The 23,107-nt window shown below is 43.7% G+C and overlaps 2 protein-coding genes across 10 annotated transcripts; both read left to right on the plus strand.

The window, feature by feature from the left end:
* Positions 1–3,330: 3,330 nt before the first annotated feature.
* Positions 3,331–9,390, plus strand: LOC123164270 (zinc finger Ran-binding domain-containing protein 2). 9 transcript variants are annotated; one of them, XM_044581686.1, is made up of 6 exons: positions 3,331–3,725; positions 6,027–6,113; positions 6,424–7,442; positions 8,159–8,502; positions 8,721–8,791; positions 9,076–9,390. In XM_044581686.1, exons 4-6 carry the CDS (start codon positions 8,171–8,173, stop codon positions 9,087–9,089), a joined length of 417 nt encoding a protein of 138 aa, XP_044437621.1. In that variant the 5' UTR covers positions 3,331–3,725; positions 6,027–6,113; positions 6,424–7,442; positions 8,159–8,170; the 3' UTR covers positions 9,090–9,390. The 9 variants fall into 9 exon arrangements, with proteins under 9 accessions (XP_044437621.1, XP_044437620.1, XP_044437623.1 ...); XM_044581685.1 differs by having other exon boundaries at positions 6,027–6,085; XM_044581688.1 differs by lacking the exon at positions 6,027–6,113 and having other exon boundaries at positions 6,424–6,521; positions 7,253–7,442.
* Positions 9,391–11,784: 2,394 nt separating this feature from the next.
* LOC123168292 (nudix hydrolase 19, chloroplastic) lies at positions 11,785–15,083 on the plus strand. Its single transcript, XM_044586162.1, has 6 exons — positions 11,785–12,442; positions 12,578–12,718; positions 12,829–12,933; positions 13,775–13,874; positions 14,116–14,208; positions 14,506–15,083. Exons 1-6 carry the CDS (start codon positions 11,810–11,812, stop codon positions 14,769–14,771), a joined length of 1,338 nt encoding a protein of 445 aa, XP_044442097.1. The 5' UTR covers positions 11,785–11,809; the 3' UTR covers positions 14,772–15,083.
* Positions 15,084–23,107: the final 8,024 nt, after the last annotated feature.

The following is a 23,107-nucleotide window of genomic DNA, read 5'->3' on the forward strand; positions in this document are numbered from 1 at the left end:
AGTTACATATGCGTTGTAAGACATGCAGTTGCAGTCGGGCGATACTTGCAGTTGCAAAACTAGTGAAATACATGCTTTTATCCCTAACTACAGGCTGTGCCCGGTAAAAAAAGGAAAAAAAATGCTCGATACGCCCCAAAACAGGCCGCAACACAACGAGACAAAAGCACCTTGTGCAATCCACATACGCTTACACAAATCCTAAAGCCTTCCAGATCCAATGGCCAAAATACATGACTGGGACTTGACTAATACTCAATCGATAGAGTTTTAGCAATCCAGTTTGATAAAACACCACAGAAAGTAAAAGAACAATAATAATAGAGAAACCAGTAAAAAATACCAAAAAGTAAACAACAAAGAAAAATGAAAAACTTAAAGGAAAAAAGGCTCACCTCCTTCTAGCTTCTCTCTCCTGAACACCTCACTCACTCGTTCTTCTTAAATCCCTTCCCAAGATGCAAGACTTGCAGACAAACTAAAAAAGTAAAAGGGAAACATTGTAGCCGGTCGGCTTGCTCACAGGCGTTTTCCCAGGCTCCACCATCTCTCTTCCCTACCAACCACTCATTCCCCTTCCTTATCTTTTTATCTCTAACCCACCCAACTTTGTCGTTCCTCCATCAATCGTGACGCGGCCGCCGGCCAAACCAGCTGCCTCCTCCGCAGATCCCCATTGCCTATGAGCGACCCATCCTCTCGCTGCCGTCTAGTTCCTCTCGAGACGCACAAAAGAATGGCACCGAAGCACCCAAAATATCAACCGTTGATGCGAGGTGTCCTCATAGGGAGGAGTTGTGTGAGGGGCTCGCCGGCGTGGCAGCGATGGTACCGACAGTCACCGTGTGCATTTGCTGCGAGCGGTGCTGTCATGCCCCCATACTGCAACCAACGAAGGTCATGCGCCACAACCGACGTGATGCGAATGGGAGGGCCCACAAATTTTAGGATGGCAGTCATCATTTGTTCGAATAGGCATTGGTGATTGCTACCACTCAAGCTGGGCGTTTGGGAAAGCGATCATTTTTTTGAAACTCCTAAGAAAATGGAAACATCAACATTTTTAAAAATTTGTAAACAGTTTTTGAAAATGGGAACATTTTTCCAAGTTCTGTATAGTTTTTAAATAACCTTCTGAACAATTTTTGAAAAAACAAAAACAAACTTTGAAAACATGAACTTTATTGAAATTTGTGAAAAAAATTTGAAACTCCTGCAAAAATGGAAACATGAACATTTTAAAAAAATTGTTAACTATTTTTGAAAGCAGGAACATTTTTTGGAATTCTCAAAATGTTTTGAAAAAGTTGTAAAACTTTTGAAGAAAAACATACCAAACAAAATTTTAAAAACGATCATTTTTTGGAAAATTGCGAACAATTTTGAAAGATGAACATTTTTTGAACTCTGGAAAAAATGGACATTTTGAGAACAATTTGCAACAAGAACAATTTTTAAAATTTGGGAAAATTTGTCTATGATGGGAACATTTTTTGAAACTCTGAACATTTTTCCAAAAGTGCAAACATTCATTGAAAAGTATGGACATTTTTCAGATTGATGAACACAAAAATGAAACACAACGGTTGTAAAAAATATAAAAAATTGAAGAAATAAAAATAATATGACAGGAAAGAAAAGAAAAAACAAAATAGAAACAAAACAAAAATAAAATGAAAAGGGAAAAAGGAGATAAAATAAAAAAAACAGAACAAGGAAAAAAATGGTTCAGGAACCTTCTAGAAGTTCCCCCAAAACCAGAATAAACTGATTGGAAACCTCTAGAAGGTTCCCAAAACAGGGGACGTTGGAACTCTTAAACGGGCCGGCCCACTCGAGCAATCGTTTGATCTCCCCTGTGCGAAACCTGGACAGCTTGACACAACGCGCGTCCAATAGGAAATTCCGCGAAGCCCCTCCGGCACTAAAAAAGAAAAAAAACCATGACGCAAGCCGACGGGGTTCTCACAAGGGCCGATTCTCATGAAACAACATGGACAAATGTTAAAGCATCAATCAAAATATCTGATGGTTAGGAGGGTTTATTGAGACTTGATTAAATCTCAGTCGACTAAGATTTAGCAAGCCCATTTGTAGTTTGTAAACAGGTTTGCTATTTCTCAATCGGTTGAGAAAATAGCTATAGCTCAATTGATGCTATAGCCATGAGATTATATTAGAGATTCGTGTCTTTTTCTGCTTTTAGTATTTGATTGTTGTTTCGCCTTTTTATTGTTTTTCACAGGAGACGTTGGATTGAACTCTAGGCGTTTTTCCGTACTTTTTATATAGAAACAGAGAGACTATTCCTCACTCAACTTCCGAATAGTTATATTTCTTTGTCAAAATTTCTAGCCGTATGCTCCATTTGTATTTAGAGAATCTTATTGTCTAGTTCGGAATCAAATTGATTTATAAATACTCATTTATCAAAGGCCTAAAAGAGGAAAAACTGGAGAAACAACAATTTCTCGCGCCGTTTTAACGCAAATCCTCACAAGCTAGTACAAGTTTTATAGTTGATCGATCCTGCCTGATTTTTAGTGCTTGTCTCTTTTAAGGCCGTGATCCAAGATAATTGTGGATAATTTATATTGTATGCTAATACTCCCTTTGTCGGGATTTATAAGGCCTAATAAGTAGTTCAAATTTATCTTCGAGATTAATTATATGTGGTAAGTATGCTAAAAAAATTATTCCATCAATTCATATTAGAAAACAATCGAATGATATTATTCTATGACATATATTTTATATATTACTCTCCATCGACGGTTGCTGTTCTAGTGCACTGGTCCTATGGGGCCTTAGCACGGCAACTTCTCGACTGTCTAGTATAACAAGTATTGCCCGACTCCGACGAGGGAGGGGCGATGACGGCGACGCGCCTTCGACTCGCTTCAGTTCTTGTAGTCGTTGCTAGGTGGTCTATGAATCTGGATGCAATTTTTATTATTTCTGGTACTCATTGTACTGTCATGACTGGAGATGAATAGATCAAAAGTTTTCTAGCAAATAAAATATTATTGATCTAATTAATTGTGAGAGTAAGCGTTATAAACAAGATGGAGGGAGTAGTATCCAGGAAGGGCTAGGTATGAAGTTTTTTCCACAGCTCAATAAAATAAAAAATATATATTTTTATTAGGGAAATAAAAAACAGGTTTTTTCAGCTAAAATAAAAAATAGGTATGTGCTTGGTTTTTTCTTTTGAGAGAGCTAATTTTTGTTTCTTAGACGAGGTACGGAGAGTTCTGGCCCAAAGTATATTGGGCTTGGCCCTAATAGATTGACTCCGATGTTTAAAACAGGACCAAAAGAGTGCTACTGTACTGTACTGTCCAGCCCAACAAAGCTGTCTCAGTTCTCTCTCAAAAAAAAGAAAAACCTAAGCCATCTTGTACGACAACGACGCGTGGCGGCGACGGCAGCTCAGTGGCGCGGTGGCTCCGGCCGTCGGCTGCGGTGTGCGGAGGCGCCGAGGAGGATCGAGGAGAAGCAGCGTCGATGCGGTCGCGACGGAGCGCGCGGGCGGGGTCGGCGCTGGAGCCGCTCGGATGCCGGCTCCGTCGGCCCAATCGACGGCGACCGGATCTAAGCGGCGCCCGCACGCCGCCGAGGGGGAACAAGAAGTCGAAGCGAGGAGCCGAGCCTCCCTGAGCCCAAGCCTCCCTCGTGTCTACTCTGGCGCCAAAAGAGAAAAGCTTCAGGCAGATCTGCTCTAGGTACCGCCCGCCCAACCAAAGCCTCTTTTTACCGCAGCCATCGTCAGTGTAAAAATGTGAGATGCCGTTATCCTTTTTAGACTTCAACGGGAAGATCAAGATGGGGATCAAAGGTGAATAAATAAATTTTTTTTAGAGCAAGTGATAAGGGGCGATGGAATATTTTTGGGGGAATAAATCGACGAATTCAGATTGAGAAAAGGGAATAAAGTGGCACCAATAGTGCTCTGCATGTCTAGAACCTGGAGTTTGATAATACGTCGTTGTCATCTCAAATAAAACCATTTTTTCCTAAGCAAACCCCCAATAGTCCCAGGTATATTGTCTCGTGCAGCACCGGATTTTTCTTTTATCACCGGATAGTATCCGTAGCTGTCAAAGCACTGCTTGCTACGCGGAGTTTCCGCTGCATGGGGTGAAAATCTGTATATGCCGTAGCGCGTGCTTTGCACATGAGCTTCCTCTGAGGGAACAAAGGGAGGAATAGTATTCTTTGGGGACACGGGGAACAATCTTTTCAAATCATAATTGAATTGGAATTGTAAGCTTAGAATCCTTTGCCTTTTTGAGAAAGCAGAGTACCGTTTAGTTGCAGTATGGACTGAACTTCACCTTCACCAGATCAGTACCCATTCACAGGAAAGATTTATTAGATTAGATTTTCACCAGTTGGTCTTTGATTTGCTTTGCCCGTCGACATCCCATGGTTGAATCGACAACGAACATGGTTTAGTGCAAACAGTATTTGCAACCGGTAACGTCTTTACCTTTGCACTTCAGTGTGGAATTGATTCCTCTGCAAACCAGCAGCGGGAGAAGCATCGACTCAACCTTGCTCTTGCCCTGCCGTTTATAGACACTAAAGCATCCGGGTCAGAAAACCAAAGCTGTATGGTAGATGGTAACTGACCATTCTCTTGGTTGAAAAGGGAACACCTTGCTGATGTGTCTACACTTGATTAATGTTTTGATATTTTTTGATGGTGGTCAATCTGGCTAGTGTGAATGCTTGTTCCAATGATCTGCAACAGATCGGTTTCCACAATATGCCACACAGAGGAGCAATTGCCGCATAAATAAATATGTTAAATTGCATGAAAGTATGTTTATTCTAGATTAGATTGTGAAAAAACCAAATGAACTTGTAAGTTAGTAGTAGAGCTGCCCAGTTGTTGCAAAATCTGTAAATACAGTGTGCCTTGGTGAAAAACATACTTCTTTTTTAGATACGGAAATCCTTATCACCAAACTTCTATCATTTATATTCATATATTACGCTGCAGGTCTTACTTGGTCTCTGAGAAACAGGGTTATTCATGTTTCTTCTACTCACGTTTGAGTTCCTGATGACAACAGAGGGAAAGGAACAGACATACTTAGGGTAGTCCCGACAGATCCTTTTCATGCAAATAAAACAGTACGGACAGCTGACTAGAAGTGAACATGGAACCTCTTGAATTATTGCGTAAAGGTGTGATTTGGGAGAATATATGTTGATCAGAATAGGTTTTGTGAACGTCTGTAGGTCATGCACGTATGCAGAGAATCGATTCTGAAGTGGTTATATATATTTAACCCCAATAATACAATCTGCCCCTGGCATATAATGCCACTTCCAACTTTAGTACTATCTTTAGGAGGTTGCACAACATCTAGAATGGACAAGACATGCAAACTCTTTATTAAATTAAATTAGTAAAAGGTAAAATGTTAACTGAAGAGAATTAGCTTTACCTATTTTCTTTTCCAGTCTGGAGTTTCAGCTCCATGCAGCCATGGCTCCACCCTCTAGCGCTGTTTGATGCAGATAGGTCCAGATAGGAATGTCTGCTACTTTCTTAATTTTTAGTTGTGTGATAAGGTTTTCAATCATGCTCTGCCTTGTTTATTGTGCCTTTCCAACAATATTTTTGTGTGTTGATGCTGTAGAGAAATATTAGAGGGAGTTTGTAGGAAGAGTGTTATGATACTCCATCTTCACCAAGCAATTTTGTAATGGACAGTGATACAAACCCTGATGAAGCATCCAAGGGTTATTGAGTTTTGAGTTACGGCTCCATGGAGCCAAGAAACTTTTTCCTTTTCTTGTTCACTGTTTTCGCTTGAAATAATAAGCCTACTAAGTCCTGAGCTACTAGTATCTTCATTGAACTGTTAATTTTGTCACCATGAATCTTGTAGACCATTTTTCTTAAAAGTTACATGCATCTATTTTGGCCTTTCCAGTTATTTTTCTGCCTACCATTGTGCACTGCAGAACAGAGGATGACAAATATCCAGCATATTGTACTTTTCTCGCAGGCAAATATATTATTATACACAGCTGCATGCTTAATCAGGGATGCCCATACAGGAAGCCGGTAACGAAGCTAGAAGCACATTTACTCTGTAATTGATCTAGAGCACATTTACTCTGTAATGGATTTACACATATGTAACAGTATGATTCCATGGATACAACACTTACAAGATTTGCATTGAGCCTGTATGTATAATAAGGGGAATACATATGAGAAAGGCTAGTTTAAACAATTCATTTAAGCTGAAATTTTAGCCAGCATTTTTACTACAGAACTATATTTACATTTTCTGTACAGTTGAATTTATTCAAATTTGTTTATGAACTTTTATTTTCCTCACTTTAATTGTAATAGCTGGCCTCGTTTTTTTTATCTGCCTTTCTTTTTCGTTCTTACAGTTACTGAAGTAATGTGGCATTTTGGTCTAAGGTGGGGGCACTAGGATTTCTATTAGCCACACGAAGTGTGCATAACTGCTAGATCTGCACCTCCCCAGGTACATATTGTGGAAGAATCAAAATCTAAAGAATATATCCTTTGATCCTAATTCCTCACACCATTGTCCATGGATAAATTAAAGGACCTTAAACTAACAATTTCTCTGAAAAAAGAGAGAAAAGGTGGCCAGTAATATATAGCAGAAAACAAGTTACTGATCAGGCTATCTTATTGTGCTGAATTTGTTGCTCTTGAATCTTGTAATATTCATGGTGTCGATTCAGTCTCGAGCTATTTTTATGGTCCAACTAATCAACTGTGTTTGTAGTATTTAAGTAACTCTTTAAGCAACATGCATGAAAGACTGGTTTATACTTGCATGCCCGGTAGACACCATTCTTACTTGACATTTGCCTGCCTGCACATTTACAACTGAACTGCTGTAGCCCTAGCTTGAAATTTAGATCATAATTATAAAACCAATGAGGTATCCATGCCAATGAAAAGTTGATTTGCGCGTATATACACAAAATATTTGCCTGAATTACCTTAGTCAAATTATGTTACTGAGACAACTATTTGATTTTTGGAGTAGTTAATTATAGCGCAATTACATTTATGGTTGGAAGAATCAGTTAGACACATTCAGAAGTAATATACCGCGGTGTAGACTCAGGATGTAACACTAAAATTCTCCTATCTTTGGCACCACTTTTCTGTTGCATTGTGGTCTTTCTTGGTTCTCCCCGTCCTTTTTTCTCCATTCACCCTTCAATCTGGATAGCTCAGTTAGAAAGGCTAGGTCAGAGCATCTCTGTGCCTCCAAAGTCGCCCTGGATTCGCAATTATTGAGGCGCCTCCACTATAAAAAGGCAACCATCCACAAGAAGTAAGAACACAGCGAGCAAGCAAGCAAAGCACACAACAAGGACAAGACAGCAGCTGAGAACCCTAGTACTGAACCAAAAGCCTTCACAGGGTATGTGACCCTTCCCGTTTTTCTCCTGTTCTTTTGGACGATTTGTTTAAGACCAAGTTCCTTGATTGTTCTTCTGGCTCATCTGTCAGACTGGGACCATTTGCCTAGTAATCTTCTTGAAAAAGGCCATATACTCTTATTCTTGTTCTTAATCTACTAATAGTTGCTCAAAAAGTATTTGTGCAAGCGTAAGTGTGATGCATGTGATGTGCATAAGATTTTAAATCCTAGCTAAACAGATTCAATCGTTCTTTCATAGATTAAACTGACTAGTTTTGTTTTCGTTATTTTTATTGGCTAATTAGCATGTTCTCTCTTTGCATAGCGTTTTGCTTGCCTTGTATTTTCCACCTTTTTGGGGCACCATCTAAAAATATTATCTTATGTATCTACATGTGCAAATGATAGAGATGGAGCACCGACTTAGCCTAATTTAGTTAAGGCGACCTTGATTTTGTTTCTCTGCTGCCTTGTCTAGCCTGTACAATATTCCTCCTTTTAGTTTGTGTTTACATGGGCTCACATTGGCCCAGGACATATTCCCATACATACAATTACCACAGTACTATGGTTCTGTAATATCTCTATGCTCATACTAAACATATATGGAGCAATGAGCTAATAATTAGTAGTACTTCAGGTATAACTTATGTCTAGTTCTTTTGTTCCCTTTATGTCACTAACTTCTTGACACATCCATGCATGCATGTATACAGGGCTTACTGCGAATGAACACCCAGAGGAAGCCTGGAGACTGGAACTGCAACTCGTGCCAGCACCTCAACTTCAGCCGCCGTGACTTCTGTCAGCGCTGCCGTGCCACGCGCTCGGATCTGCAGCTCGGAGACGGCCGCTGTATAGGTGGTGTGCTGACCTCCCTGGACGTTCGCCCAGGTGACTGGTACTGCAATTGCGGCTACCACAACTTCGCCAGCCGCTCCAGCTGCCTCAAGTGTGGCACCATCGTGAGGGACTTCCCAGCAGGCCAGGGTGGCACTGGCGCTGCTGAGAGCGGTGGAGTTCGTGCTGGGTGGAAAGCAGGTGATTGGATATGCGCAAGGTGAGCTATAGCTTTACTTCAAACATAGATGCCAGCCTTATAACCTATATGCATCCTTTATCCTGATAACTTATGCATGGCAAGAAACAGTAACTTGCAGGCATACATATTTTGGAATGACAGTTAACTAAACAACAAAACTTGTAGAACATACTCTTGTAGAATAGTTTGAATCATGTTTTGACACAAAACTATTTGGGTCTGTCTATTTTTTCCAGGCCTGGCTGTAATGTGCACAACTTTGCAAGTAGAATTGAGTGCTATCATTGCAATGCACCTAGGGAAGCAGGTATATTGTCTTCTTCAATTTGCAACCTATGTTATTTTGGTGCCTTAATGTACAACTACTCTTTGGTCAAATACATGCATGTTTGATTCAAATCTGCATCCAACGCCCTGTGAAGAAGAGCTAAAAAACTGTTTGACAACAGTTAATTGTAGTAAAAATTACTTGTAGGTGTCTCATCAAGCAACCCCGAAATCATTTGTTTGCACTGCAATTTGCAAATGTGCGTCCAAGATCTATTCTCTGTGCCCTAAAATGGAATGGTTCTGTTGTACCAAAATAAACAGGCACCGGGAAGTGAGGAGCAACCATGCCGGCCGAGATCCAGAGGCGTGACAAGATGGCTTAGGACGAGAGCAACCATTGTCACACTCGCAAGCTCCGATCCAGGAAGAATAAAACTACACAGTAGTATATATGCTGATGTATTGCCACCTGTTATACTACTACAACCGTTGCATGGTTGCGAGGGCAGGAGAAGTTCCCTTACCTTCCCGAATGTAACGCGTGCATGGTATCGCCGCGCCTCGTTTACGTTGGTCGAGGCATCGCTCATATTGTACGGTTTGGATTACTTGAATAAATATTCTTAACCATCCTTATATGTATTGTGTAACGGTTGATACGCTTGTGTTTCTGTTTCCTTTCCTCTCTGTTACTTGCCTGGATTTTTCGATGACATCATGTTGTTTCTGAAACCTAGACGTAGAGAGAAAATTCCGAAGCCGGGCATGGATGATCCCTTCTCGAAAATTTAGCTAAATCACATCTTTTATGTTTCGGGAAACTTGTGAAAAATAATCCATGCATGCAGAGAATGGACTTGACCATTGTAAATATTGGCAACTGGCGCAAAATTCACATATTGTCTAGCTTGCTAGAGTTTGAAAGCAACATCATATGGGTTTAGAGTTTGAAACCTGGACGTGAAAACTTCTATGTATGATCATTTATATGGGTGTGACCAGGCTTGTTAAAACGCCTGTTTCATCCATGATTCTAGTTGAATTCTCAGGATTGACATGCAAATTTGCATACTAAGTTTCCTTTCCTCTAAGCCTCATGTTTTCTAGAACTCAAGAGGAACATCTTTTTTTTTTCAATTCTTTGTTCCTCAATCTACTTCGAGATTAGAACTCATTTCATCCTGTGTAACACTAATGACTATCCGAATCCTTCCATCAAAAGCCAGTGGTCTAGGTGCTTTGTCCAAGATTTGCAAGTTCGTCTAGGTACATTAATATCTTCTGTTTTTATACATGAAGCTTAGAGCAAGGTTAACAATATAGCTGGCTATATAAAACTGCCATGTCATTAAAAACTAACAATATCATTCACTCAGGGCACCTCTAGCCGATGCCCTAAATAATAGAGGAGTAAACCAACGAGTAAACCTTACCGGAGTATATTTACTTCTCTAAAGAAAAGTTGTTTCTAGCCGAACTCCCAAATTTAGTGGAGTAACACAAAATCAATGCAAATCCGGCTACATAAACTTAAATTCGGTGCAGATTTAATATATTACATATAACTTCAACTAGATTCGACACATTAGATATAAATTTAACCTAATCCAATTCATTAGATTCTTTCTCGAGCTACTTCCATTCCCTTCTAGACATGTCGCCGATCATTGGGTCCGGCCCGTCGTTGGAGCCGTCGTCGTCATGGTCGTTGTCGTCGCCTTCGCCTTCGTCGTCTTCATTGCTGCATAGGTCGATGACTTTGGTCCTCCCTGTCACGTACTGCGTGTAGAGCCGTCGTTCAGCCTCTACGCGCTTCGGGAAGCGCATGCGGAGCTCAGTCATGTATGCCTCGCCGGCGGCTTACCAGATTGTCCATTCGTGCGCAGGCGATAGATATCCATCGGGGAAATTGCGGCGGCCGGCGGCGCCGTAGAGTCGTGGACCGACTTGATTCCATATGCACGCGGCGCCGAGTGGAGGGAGACCAGCCAGTGGGTCTTCCCGATGTCGTGGTCATAGATTTCCGCGGCCCATGTCCCCCATTGGCGCTGCCGCAAGCCGCGGTACCTCGGCACGGGTGGTACCGTGGGAGGAGGAGGCGCCGGCGGCACAGGAGGACGAGGAGTGGGAGGAGGAGGTGGAACCGCGGCGTCGATCCACCGGCCACGCGCTGTGAATCGACGGCGGCCTTCGATCTGGCCATGTCGCTTGCGAGGACTGCGCGGTGTGGCAGTGGCGTGCATTGGGCGGCGGCGAAGGAGATTTGAGCAGCGTGTGGGAGGGGAAGAAAGGGGAAGATTTTTACTGCTCGATCGAGCGGGCGAGTATTTTTACTCTTCGACCGCCGCTCGGAGTAAAATTTATACTCCACTGTATGTTTTAGAGGAATAAACCGGGATTTTTACTCCTCTAACAGGATTTAGGGGATCAACGAGAGATGCACTCATACAATAGGGTTGACTATAAGGTTGGCTCTTAGGTTAGTTTTTTTGTTTCACTTTCTCTCTTTCTCATTTACTTATCTTACTTAGGAGGACGTGTAGAAGCCGGCTCTTGCATCAGAGGGTACTCCCTTTCATTTTGGTTGTCTATCTTTTTAACATAGACAAAAATGACATGTAAGTAGTCTTATGACCCACCATTATACTTGCTCGTAGGACTAACATGATGAGTTAGCCCCAGGGAGTATCCGCTCTACCCTCCTATAATCCTATTGTCCCTCCTCCTAATTCCCGCGGCTCTTTCACACACCTTTTCTTCCGCGATTCGTCATTGTCGCCTTGCTGTCGTCGTTGTTCTGCTGATTGGTCGGCTACCCTCTTCTTTTCCACTGTCTCGCCATTTCTCTTCCTCATAAAACATCGGTCGGTCGATCATGTCTTTGACTAAGAAACCACTATTTTAAAATTAGGTTTTTATTCATGACTATTTCCTCCGTGAAATACTTGTCCGGAGAAGAGAGTACATGGAACAAAGATTTGAAGTGCAGGGGCACGTGTAGGTGTGAAAATGCTTTTGGGTGGAGGTATGTGTGCGGTAGGTGGCCCCACATGGCATGGACACATGTATTGCCTCCTTCCCAGCTACCTCCAATCCAACCCAACAACCTCCGCCGGCGAGGCAGAGCGCCACCAACCAACCCGGGCTGCCGCCGGCCCACCGTGCCCCCCTCGCCATGTCCATCCACCTCCGCGCCCACGCCTTCGCGGCCAACCCGCTGCGCGGCCTCGCCGGCACGCGCTCCTCCGCCGCCGTCTCCCCCTCCGCGGCCGCCGAGGCCCTCCGCGCCCTCCTCGACGGCGCCGACGCCGCCGCCCACAGCCACCTGTCCAGGGTCCTCCCGTTCCGACGCGGCCGCCCCCTCGCGCGCTCCCCGGACCCTCCCGCTCCTTCGTCGTCATCCTCGCCCCCCTCCCCCGCGCCGCCGCCGGCCTGGCGCCTCGCGTGGCTCCCGCCCTCGCGCGTCCCCGGCGTCCCCTCGGACGTCTTCGTGTTCCTGGGCTCCCACGGCGGCGAGGGGGGCGGCGAGGAGGCGGCCGCCTACTGGGCCGTCGACGTCAGCGAGGTGGAGGGCGCCAGGTTCGGCGGCGCTGGGGAGGGGTCGGCGTTCGTCGACTTGAGGACGCTCATGGTGGCCGCCGACTGGAGGGACAAGGACGCCATGGGGGAGCTCGCCATCGCCGGCCACGTGCGTGCCATTTTCCACTTTTGGTTATTCCCAACTAGTAGCATTTTCTCAAGTAAATCCCCCACTGACACTGAAACATTTCTGTGATTCGGGAATGCCAAATGATTTGCTTGATTTGATTCCTGACGCGGGCAGGCTCGAGCGCTGCTGGAATGGCACAACACGGCGAAATTCTGCGGGGCATGCGGGGCAAAGGCAGTTCCTACCGAAGCTGGGACGCGGAAGCAGTGCAGCAACGAGTCCTGCAAGAAGAGGATATACCCTCGAGTTGACCCCGTATGATCTGTGCTCTGTTACTGACTTGCCTCTATTAGTGTTTGCAGCTGCCTGTGGCTTGTGCTGATTTGCGTTCACTGTTTGCTTAAGCCCTTTTTGGTGGATTGCAGGTTGTGATTATGTTGGTCATTGATAAAGAAAATGACCGCGCTCTCTTAAGCCGGCAGTCAAGATTTGTGCCCCGGATGTGGAGTTGTCTTGCTGGTTTTATAGAGGTGCGAGTTACTTCTTCTCTTATGCATATGGTTATGTGCTCAGTTGCACCTGCATCCTTTGTTCTCTTAAATTTTCATGAGCTGCTTTTGGGTTGAATGGGGAGGGGCAGGCTAAGAATATCTTGTTGTGTACTAAAAGTTGCTGTCAGCCTGTCACCCCCTGTTTGTACTAATAGGAGTACATAAGAAGTTCAGTGAACTAATAGCTTTCTTATACACCATGTTCCGTATCCTGCTTAGATGTTGTAAAAAGTTAGCATTCTCACGTTAGTCATGCTTACAGAGGGGTTAATTGAAGCACTTACTAAGCAGAAGAACTTGAATTTGATTTAAAATACCCGATGTAAATCTCAGTTACAGGGATAAGAGTAATACCCCATCAACACACTATATTCTGACTTTGTGACTTGGAAATTGACACTCGGTATTGTGCCAAGCATGATTATTTTGAAAATTTTGCTCCGGCCTGTTTGACATCCAGTAGTCGTTATTAGTAGACAATGAAGAACTTTAAGAGATCCAGTTTCTTTTAATACACAGTAATGCTTTCAGTTGATCATCTGAACATGGGCTACATAAGCTATCTTTGAATTCAGTAAGGTTGTAATAGCCTCATTGTTTTAAGCCTGTAACCACTAAAGTTCGGTGTAGCTTTCATAAGTAGAATGGCTGAATGAATAAATTGGGAAAGTTTGAAAGAAATTCTTGTTCTTGGTTTATTTTGTCCTAAGGTTATTAAGCGCAGTGTAATTTGCAGTGTGTAGGGTTAGATAACAAGTTCACCGTCCTGTTGCCATACATTGGAAGAAGCTTATGCTCACTGCAGCTATTCTGTTTGTAGCCAGGGGAAAGCTTGGAAGAGGCGGTGAGAAGGGAAACATGGGAAGAAACTGGGATTGAAGTTGGGCAAGTCATTTACCACAGTTCTCAACCATGGCCTGGTAAGCTAGTCTTCTCATTGCCTGTTTATTTTCCAATGGAAACCTGTGACAATACATTAATACTGGGATATTTCAGGTGTGTTTTCACGTGTGTAGACGTGTAGTTGCCGTGTCAAAACTTACATAAGTGCTTGTATATTTGAAGAATTATTTTAAGTCATCAGTTGAAACTAGTATGTTTTGACGCAATGTTTTCATGTGCCAAGTCTGACAGTTCTCATGTTGCATATGTTTTTTTCAGTTGGGCCAAATACCATGCCGTGCCAGCTGATGGTGGGTTTCTTTGCTTATGCAAAATCATTGGACATACATGTTGATAAAAAAGAGCTTGAAGGTAATTTTTAACATGAATAACATGCTGATTCTATTAGCCTTTCCTGCCGCAACTTATTTATCTCATCATTTCCCATGTTACAGTTTATCTTCCGTTATTTTCCTCTTGCATAATATATCATACAAGAATATATATAGATAAAATTTCTATTATAGATCAATGCTGCAAAACCAAACTTATATTTCAGTTTCAGGAGAAGTGTTTTAGAAATCAACTGCATGACACTCCTGGGCGCGTAGCTCTCATCTCAAGTGCCAGATTGGTGCTCACCCTTTTCTACTTTTGTCGTACACGCAGATGCCCAGTGGCACAGCTGTGAAGACGTCAAGAAAGCGCTAACGTTTGCCGAGTACGAGAAAGCCCAGAGATCAAGCGCGCTCAAGGTCAACCAGATATGCAAGGGCGCCGAGAGAGGGCAGAGCGCCTCCTCCGGCCTCAGCGTGGAGAGCGAGGAACCCGCTCCGATGTTCGTCCCCGGGCCGTACGCCATCGCTCACCACCTCATATCGTCGTGGGCCTTCGAAGGGGCGCCAAAGGTGCCCAGCTCCTTCTCCAACCTATGATGAGCCAGGACCATACCACTTCATCTTCGGATTTATGGCAGGGGATGTTTGTATAGCACACTGAAACATTGTAGGCGCACGCCATGTATTTCTTACGGTGTCGATAGCTACAGTAGATATGTGGTTACTCATTGCTGGTGGTTGTAACAGAAGGGCAGAAGAGGACGGGGAGGATTTGCAAGATCGGCGTCGTGGATATATTGACGGCTGCTGGTGATTTGATTTCAGAGTGTATGATGTATAAGAACTTGCACGGATGTACTTGCATTGATACATGTACAAACTGAAGATGAAGTTGCTATGTTTTTTTTCCTTGAGAACTATACTAGATGAAGTAGCTATGCTTTTTGGACGCGTCTAGCGAGCAGCCGTGCGCTCCTGGCAGCCGGCTGTATTAGGAAAATTTATGTCCCATCTCCTAGTTAGGAAAGTCCGCTTGATTTCTGGGAGACCAAAATCGAAAAACATCTCCCAACGCACTTCCTTTATGTTGGCCCAAATTCTTTTTCATGTGCTCTGCCATGCCAGTAATAAAGTAAAAAAGACAATTAATTGCATTTGAGAAAATTCAAAAAGCTATAACTTTTGAATTACATGTCAAAATTAAAATTCGTTTTCACCGTTGAAACCCTCGCGACGAGATCTTTAAAACTAGACCCCATTTATATATGTTTCGATGAACTTTTTTCATTGCCAACTGGTTGTACTAGATGGTGCAACTTTTATACTATGAGATGCAACTATTTTTTAAACCAACGTTTGTGCTACCGCAATCAACTATAATACTGTGTGGTGCAATTTTAGTCCTACATGAACCAACTTCACGTAATGAGCAACTTCATCTGTTGTCTCGTCCACCTGCCTAGTAGACGATGTGCAACTCCATGTGCCGCTCGGCCAACTGCTAATAGTTGATGTGCATCCCCCCCTACCTCGTGGATGTGCATTTTTCACCTCCCGCGTCTGGCTGGTGGCCGTTGGCTCGCTTGCGCTCGCAAGCGGCCGGCCAGATAAGGAAAACTTCATCCCCCAGTTTCCAAAAAGGAAAGCGTCCTTCCGACACGCGAAAACCACGAAACAGAAACAACATGCCCGGTCGCTATCGAGTGACCCCACTACCCTCCAGAAGCTTCCTACATCTCCCTCGCCCACACTTCCTCCTCCACGGCGTCTCCTTCTTCTCCATAAAAAAGGGGATCCCATCCTGGATCCAAAAACCTACAGAGCCGCTACGGCAAACCAAACAAGGTGATTTTTTTGGCAAGAACTGAAGTGGTAACAAGAGGGAGGAGAGAGGCGTACCAGGCATCATCAATCAAGGTAAGTTCCCTTCTGGCTCCAGATCCTCCCTTTTTCACTTTCCCTTCCCCTTTGCCTCTGGATCTACCACCGATCTTCTCCATAATTGGAGGGAGTAGCAACAGTAATCCGATGTCTGTGTAATTAAACACCACTCTGTGCAAGTAGACCCAGTAGCAAAACCAACTTCTGCCTGGATGTGTGCAAATAGACACAAGGGAGTAGTTTTGCAAAAAAAATGTGCAACAAACAGCCCCAGACTAGAAATATGAAGTGGATGTAGTGTCTGTGCAAATAGAAGCCCATATTTGTGCAACTAAATCATGTATCCTAGCCAACTTTTCCTGCAATGTGTGCAACCAACAACCAAAACTATAAAGGAGTAAATATATGTGCACACTAAGCATTAATTCAAGGACAACTTTCCTGTAAAATATATGCAACAAACATCCCAGACTAGAAAGATGGACTGGGTGTACTGTTTGTGCAAAAAGAAGCACATATTTGTGCAACTAAGCCATTGGTCCATAACCAACTTTCCTGCAACATGTGTGCAAAAAAAACATCCCAAACTAGAAAGATGGACTGGTTGTACTGTTTCTAAACATATTTGTGCAACTAAGCATGGGTCCAAGCCAACCTTTTTATGTAAATGTGCAACAAAATAGCCCAGACTGGAGACCATCTGTTCTAATCTTTTGGTTGTTGGTTGCACACATTGAAGGAAAAGATGGTTTTGGATTCATGTTTAGTTGGCACAAATATGGGCTTCTATTTGCACAGACACTACATTCAGTCCATCTTTTCCTGCAAAAAATGTGTACAACCAACACACAGACTAGATGAAACTAAAAAAGACTGGGTTTGCTGTCTGCAAATATAAACATATAACTGTGCAACTAAACTTGTATCCAAAGCCCAACTTTTACTGTAAATGTGTGCAGCAAAGAAACCAGACTAGAAAACGCACAAGAACAGTATTAAAAACGAGCGTAAAAATAGGCTTGTCTCACACAAATTGCAATAGGGGGAATATGTTCTATAGGATGTTACTAAAAGTGAAACAGAAAAGAAGACGAAATTCTTTTTCTTGTCATCAGAAAAAGGTGCCAAAGGTGATCACATTCCGACGTGATAACCCGCGGTTTTGCAAAACAAAAGGGATCAAAGGTGATTAGTTAACACTACACACAAAATATTTGTTCTTCTTCAGAAAAACCGGATAAAAAAGGTTGACGATGCCAACTCGATATTATGTTAGTTCTGCAACTACAAAATGTGGATGCCAACTGAAATAGTTACTCTTGTGCAACTAGAAAGGTTGAGGATGTCAACTAGTTAGATGCTATTGTGTAACTAGAAAATGCTCAGGATGCCAACTAATTAAATACTCATGTGAAACTAGTAAGGCTGAGGGTGCCAAGTCATTAGATACTCTTGGGCAACCCTCAAAAATTTGAAGATGGGACTAAAAAATAGTTATTCCTGTGTAACTAGAAAGGCTGAAGATGTCAATTAGTTGGATAATGTTTGTGCAAGTAGAAATGTTGTGGATGCCAACTAATTGCATACTCTTGTGCAACTATAAATCTTAAGGATGCCAATTAATTAGATAGTCTTGGTAAAAGAAATATTCAACACTTGCATGACAATCAAAACATTGCACATTCAGGTTTCAGGCTTCTAGAAGAAAATGTTGAGGGTGTCAACGTAGCTACAAAAAGACTGAGGATGTCAACTAGTTGGATGGTATTGTGCACCTCTCCTTCACCAACCATTCAAAACAACTTGGATAAGGGGACCTGCCTAGTTGCAAAAAAGGTGGGCGATGAGGCCTACTTGTAGGACGACATGCTTCCAGTTTATAGTAGTGTTGTACAAGTTTTCATAGTCATATCCAACCGAGAACTACTATATGCGCAACTACAATACTGCAGATGCCAAAAAAAAATGTGACTAGCAAAAATAGATCGACTTAAGCAAATCCCTACCAGTAGGATGTGCAACTTTGACAACAGCCCTGACCAACTGCATGGTAGTCAATGTGCAACTCTAAAAATATGGTTGTGCAACTCTTTCTATGCTCTTCAGAAAATTCAAGATTGATAATTTACAGAACATACAAGCGTTATAGTGTTAGCTGACTAAAGAAAACACTTATTTCAAGCGGTCGCACGTGTGCGACTATACCAACGAGAGTGAGCAACTTCATGGTCGTGCGTGTGTAACATTCTTCCAGTTTACAGTAGTAGTTGGTCGCGTGTCTAACTATACTTAAGTAATACAAGCGTGAGATATCATGTGTGTAGCTACAACTATTGTGGATGCCAACCAAAAATGTGACTAGCAAAAATAAATTAACTTAAGCGAAAACATCATCTAGCCAATTTAATATCACCGTATTCTGCAACTTCCCGATAATTATATTCAACCGAGACTACTATAGTGCAACTAGACTAGTAGTATTTGACAGTTTACTCAAAAAAAAAGGCACTACAACATGTAAGATCGTAGATCAGAGAAATAAAGGTGAGAGAGGATTAGATCCAGGCGCAAAATTGATCGCTCCAATGAGGAGCCTAGTGACGGCCAGGTACATGATCCTGTTCTTGTAAAGGAACGATACCAAATCCGGCAGCGGCCGCTCAAACGATGTTCCCCTCAGGAATGAGATAACCTACCAAGCAAGAATACGACAATCAAATTACTCAGTTGGACGTTCGAGCATAGCAACTTAAAATAGAAATTGATGTACGAAATGCAGACTATTCCCATGTCAGGTATAAATGCATCAGATCAAATACCAGAAACAAAAAAGCAAATGATGTTTCTGAATTGAGATACACAGTAAGGATTGGTCAGTACTGCATCAGGATTCTGTTGATCGCTTAGCTTGCTCGTACTTGTTCTTAATTCTTTTGCAGGCATCCATTGCAACTATGGAGAGAGAGAGGAGAGGCCGCAGGGAGCACCCACACGACCTCCATGTAGCCGAGTGTCGGGGGGAGAGGTGGTGGTGTTGGTGATGCACGGCCTGCTGGGGATCGTAGCAGAAATTTAAAATTTTCTACGCATCACCAAGATCAATCTATGGAGTCATCTAGCAACGAGAGAGAGGAGTGCATCTACATACCCTTGTAGATCGCGAGCGGAAGCGTTCAAGTGAACGGGGTTGATGGAGTCGTACTCGTCGTGATCCAAATCACCGATGACCGAGCGCCGAACGGACGGCACCTCCGCGTTCAACACACGTACGGAGCAGCGACGTCTCCTCCTTCTTGATCCAGCAAGGGGGAAGGAGAGGTTGATGGAGATCCAGCAGCACGACGGCATGGTGGTGGAAGTAGCGGGGATTTCGGCAGGGCTTCGCCAAGCTCAGTGAGAGGGAGAGGTGTCACGGGAGGGAGAGGGAGGCGCCAGGGGCTGTGGTGCGGCTGCCCTCCCTCCCCTCCACTATATATAGGGGCCCGGGGGGGGGGGAACTTCCCCCCAAGTCAGGTGGGGCGCCCCCCACCCCCAGGGTTTCCAACCCTAGGCGCAGGGGTAGGCCCATGGGGGGCGCACCAGCCCACTAGGGGCTGGTTCCCCTCCCACTTCAGCCCATGGGGCACTCCGGGATAGGTGGCCCCACCCGGTGGACCCCTGGGACCCTTCCGGTGGTCCCGGTACAATACCGATAACCCTCGAAACTTTCCCGGTGGCCGAAACTGGACTTCCTATATATAATTCTTCACCTCCGGACCATTCCGGAACTCCTCGTGATGTCCGGGATCTCATCCGGGACTCCGAACAACTTTCGGGTTTCCGCATACTAATATCTCTACAACCCTAGCGTCACCAAACCTTAAGTGTGTAGACCCTACGGGTTCGGGAGACATGCAGACATGACCGAGACGCCTCTCCGGTCAATAACCAACAGCGGAATCTGGATACCCATGTTGGCTCCCACATGTTCCACGATGATCTCATCGGATGAACCACGATGTCGAGGATTCAATCAATCCCGTATACAATTCCCTTTGTCAGTCGGTACGTTACTTGCCTGAGATTCGATCGTCGGTATCCCAATACCTTGTTCAATCTCGTTACCGGCAAGTCACTTTACTCGTACCGTAATGCATGATCCCGCGGCTAACTCCTTAGTCACATTGAGCTCATTATGATGATGCATTACCGAGTGGGCCCAGAGATACCTCTTCGTCATACGGAGTGACAAATCCCAGTCTCGATCCGTGCCAACCCAACAGACACTTTCGGAGATACCCGTAGTGCACCTTTATAGTCACCCAGTTATGTTGTGACGTTTGGCACACCCAAAGCACTCCTACAGCATCCGGGAGTTGCACGATCTCATGGTCTAAGGAAATGATACTTGACATTGGAAAAGCTCTAGCAAACGAACTACACGATCTTTTGTGCTATGCTTAGGATTGGGTCTTGTCCATCACATCATTCTCCTAATGATGTGATCCCGTTATCAATGACATCGAATGTCCATAGTCGGGAAACCATGACTATCTGTTGATCAACAAGCTAGTCAACTAGAGGCTTACTAGGGACACGTTATGGTCTATGTATTCACACATGTATTACGATTTCCGGATAATACAATTATAGCATGAACAATAGACAATTATCATGAACAAAGAAATATAATAATAACCATTTATTATTGCCTCTAGGGCTCCAACAGTCTCCCACTTGCACTAGAGTCAATAATCTAGTTACATTGTGATGAATCGAACACCCATAGAGTTCTGGTGTTGATCATGTTTTGCTCTAGGGAGAGGTTTAGTCAACGGATCTGCTACATTCAGGTCCGTATGTACTTTACAAATATCTATGTCTCCATTCTGAACACTTTCACGAATGGAGTTGAAGCGACGCTTGATATGCCTGGTCTTCCTGTGAAACCTGGGCTCCTTGGCAAGGGCAATAGCTCCAGTGTTGTCACAGAAGAGAGTCATCGGGCCCGACGCATTGGGAATCACCCCTAGGTCGGTGATGAACTCCTTTATCCAGACTGCTTCCTGTGCTGCCTCTGAGGCTGCCATGTACTCCGCTTCACATGTAGATCCCGCCACGACGCTTTGCTTGCAACTGCACCAGCTTACTGCCCCTCCATTCAAAATATACACGTATCCGGTTTGTGACTTAGAGTCATCCAGATCTGTGTCGAAGCTAGCATCGACGTAACCCTTTACGACGAGCTCTTCGTCACCTCCATAAACGAGAAACATATCCTTAGTCCTTTTCAGGTACTTCAGGATGTTTTTGACCGCTGTCCAGTGTTCCATGCCGGGATTACTTTGGTACCTTCCTACCAAACTTACGGAAAGGTTTACATCAGGTCTGGTACACAGCATGGCATACATAATAGACCCTATGGCCGAGGCATAGGGGATGACACTCATCTTTTCTCTATCTTCTGCCGTGGTCGGGCATTGAGCCGTGCTCAATTGCACACCTTGCAATACAGGCAAGAACCCCTTCTTGGACTGATCCATATTGAACTTCTTCAATATCTTGTCAAGGTACGTACTCTGTGAAAGACCAATGAGGCGTCTTGATCTATCTCTATAGATCTTGATGCCTAATATATAAGCAGCTTCTCCAAGGTCCTTCATTGAAAAACACTTATTCAAATAGGCCTTTATACTTTCCAAGAATTCTATATCATTTCCCATCAATAATGTCATCCACATATAATATGAGAAATGCTACAGAGCTCCCACTCACTTTCTTGTAAACACAGGCTTCTCCATAAGTCTGTGTAAACCCAAACGCTTTGATCATCTCATCAAATCGAATGTTCCAACTCCGAGATGCTTGCACCAGCCCATAGATGGAGCGCTGGAGCTTGCATACCTTGTTAGCATTCTTAGGATCGACAAAACCTTTCGGCTGCATCATATACAATTCTTCCTTCAGAAAGCCGTTAAGGAATGCCGTTTTGACGTCCATTTGCCATATCTCATAATCATAGAATGCGGCAATTGCTAACATGATTCGGACGGACTTCAGCTTCGCTGCGGGTGAGAAAGTCTCATCGTAGTCAACCCCTTGAACTTGTCGATAACCCTTAGCGACAAGTCGAGCCTTATAGATGGTCACATTACCATCCGCATCTGTCTTCTTCTTAAAGATCCATTTATTTTCTATGGCTCGCCGATCATCGGGCAAGTCAGTCAAAGTCCATACTTCGTTTTCATACATGGATCCTATCTCGGATTGCATGGCTTCAAGCCATTTGTTGGAATCCGGGCCCGCCATCGCTTCTTCATACTTCGAAGGTTCACCGTTGTCTAACAACATGATTTCCATGACAGGGTTGATGTACCACTCTGGTGCGGAACGTGTCCTTGTGGACCTACGAAGTTCAGCAGTAACTTGATCTAAAGCTTCATGATCATCATCATTAACTTCCTCCCCAGTCGGTGCAGGCACCACAGGAACATCTTCCCGCGCTGCGCTACTTTCCGGTTCGGAAGGGGTGACTATCACCTCATCAAGTTCCACTTTCCTCCCACTCACTTCTTTCGAGAGAAACTCTTTCTCCAGAAAGGACCCGTTCTTGGCAACAAAGATTTTTCCTTCGGATCTGAGGTAGAAGGTATACCCAATGGTTTCCTTAGGGTATCCTATGAAGAGTCATTTTTCCGACTTGGGTTCGAGCTTTTCAGGTTGAAGTTTCTTGACATAAGCATCGCATCCCCAAACTTTTAGAAACGACAGCTTAGGTTTCTTCCCAAACCATAATTCATACGGTGTCGTCTCAAAGGATTTCGACGGAGCCCTATTTAAAGTGAATGCGGCAGTCTCTAAAGCATAGCCCCAAAATGAGAGCGGTAGATCGGTAAGAGACATCATAGATCGCACCATATCCAATAGAGTGCGATTACGATGTTCGGACACACCATTTCGCTGAGGTGTTCCAGGCGGTGTGAGTTGTGAAACTATTCCACATTCCTTAAGTGTGTGCCAAATTCGTGACTCAAATATTCCCCTCCACGATCTGATCGTAAGAACTTTATTTT

Source organism: Triticum aestivum, chromosome 7D (assembly GCF_018294505.1).
Source record: "Triticum aestivum cultivar Chinese Spring chromosome 7D, IWGSC CS RefSeq v2.1, whole genome shotgun sequence".
NCBI classification, from domain to species: domain Eukaryota; kingdom Viridiplantae; phylum Streptophyta; class Magnoliopsida; order Poales; family Poaceae; genus Triticum; species Triticum aestivum.

What these genes read in the sequence shown, in the direction of transcription:
- LOC123164270 (XM_044581682.1), top strand. Translation starts at nt 8,171, where the DNA reads ATGAACACCCAGAGGAAGCCTGGAGACTGGAACTGCAACTCGTGCCAG. An exon ending in GGTGATTGGATATGCGCAAG is followed by an intron (nt 8,503 to 8,720) that starts GTGAGCTATAGC and finishes TATTTTTTCCAG; the next exon opens with GCCTGGCTGTAATGTGCACA.
- LOC123168292 (XM_044586162.1), top strand. Translation starts at nt 11,810, where the DNA reads ATGGACACATGTATTGCCTCCTTCCCAGCTACCTCCAATCCAACCCAA. An exon ending in GTCTTGCTGGTTTTATAGAG is followed by an intron (nt 12,934 to 13,774) that starts GTGCGAGTTACT and finishes TTCTGTTTGTAG; the next exon opens with CCAGGGGAAAGCTTGGAAGA. An exon ending in CAGTTCTCAACCATGGCCTG is followed by an intron (nt 13,875 to 14,115) that starts GTAAGCTAGTCT and finishes TGTTTTTTTCAG; the next exon opens with TTGGGCCAAATACCATGCCG.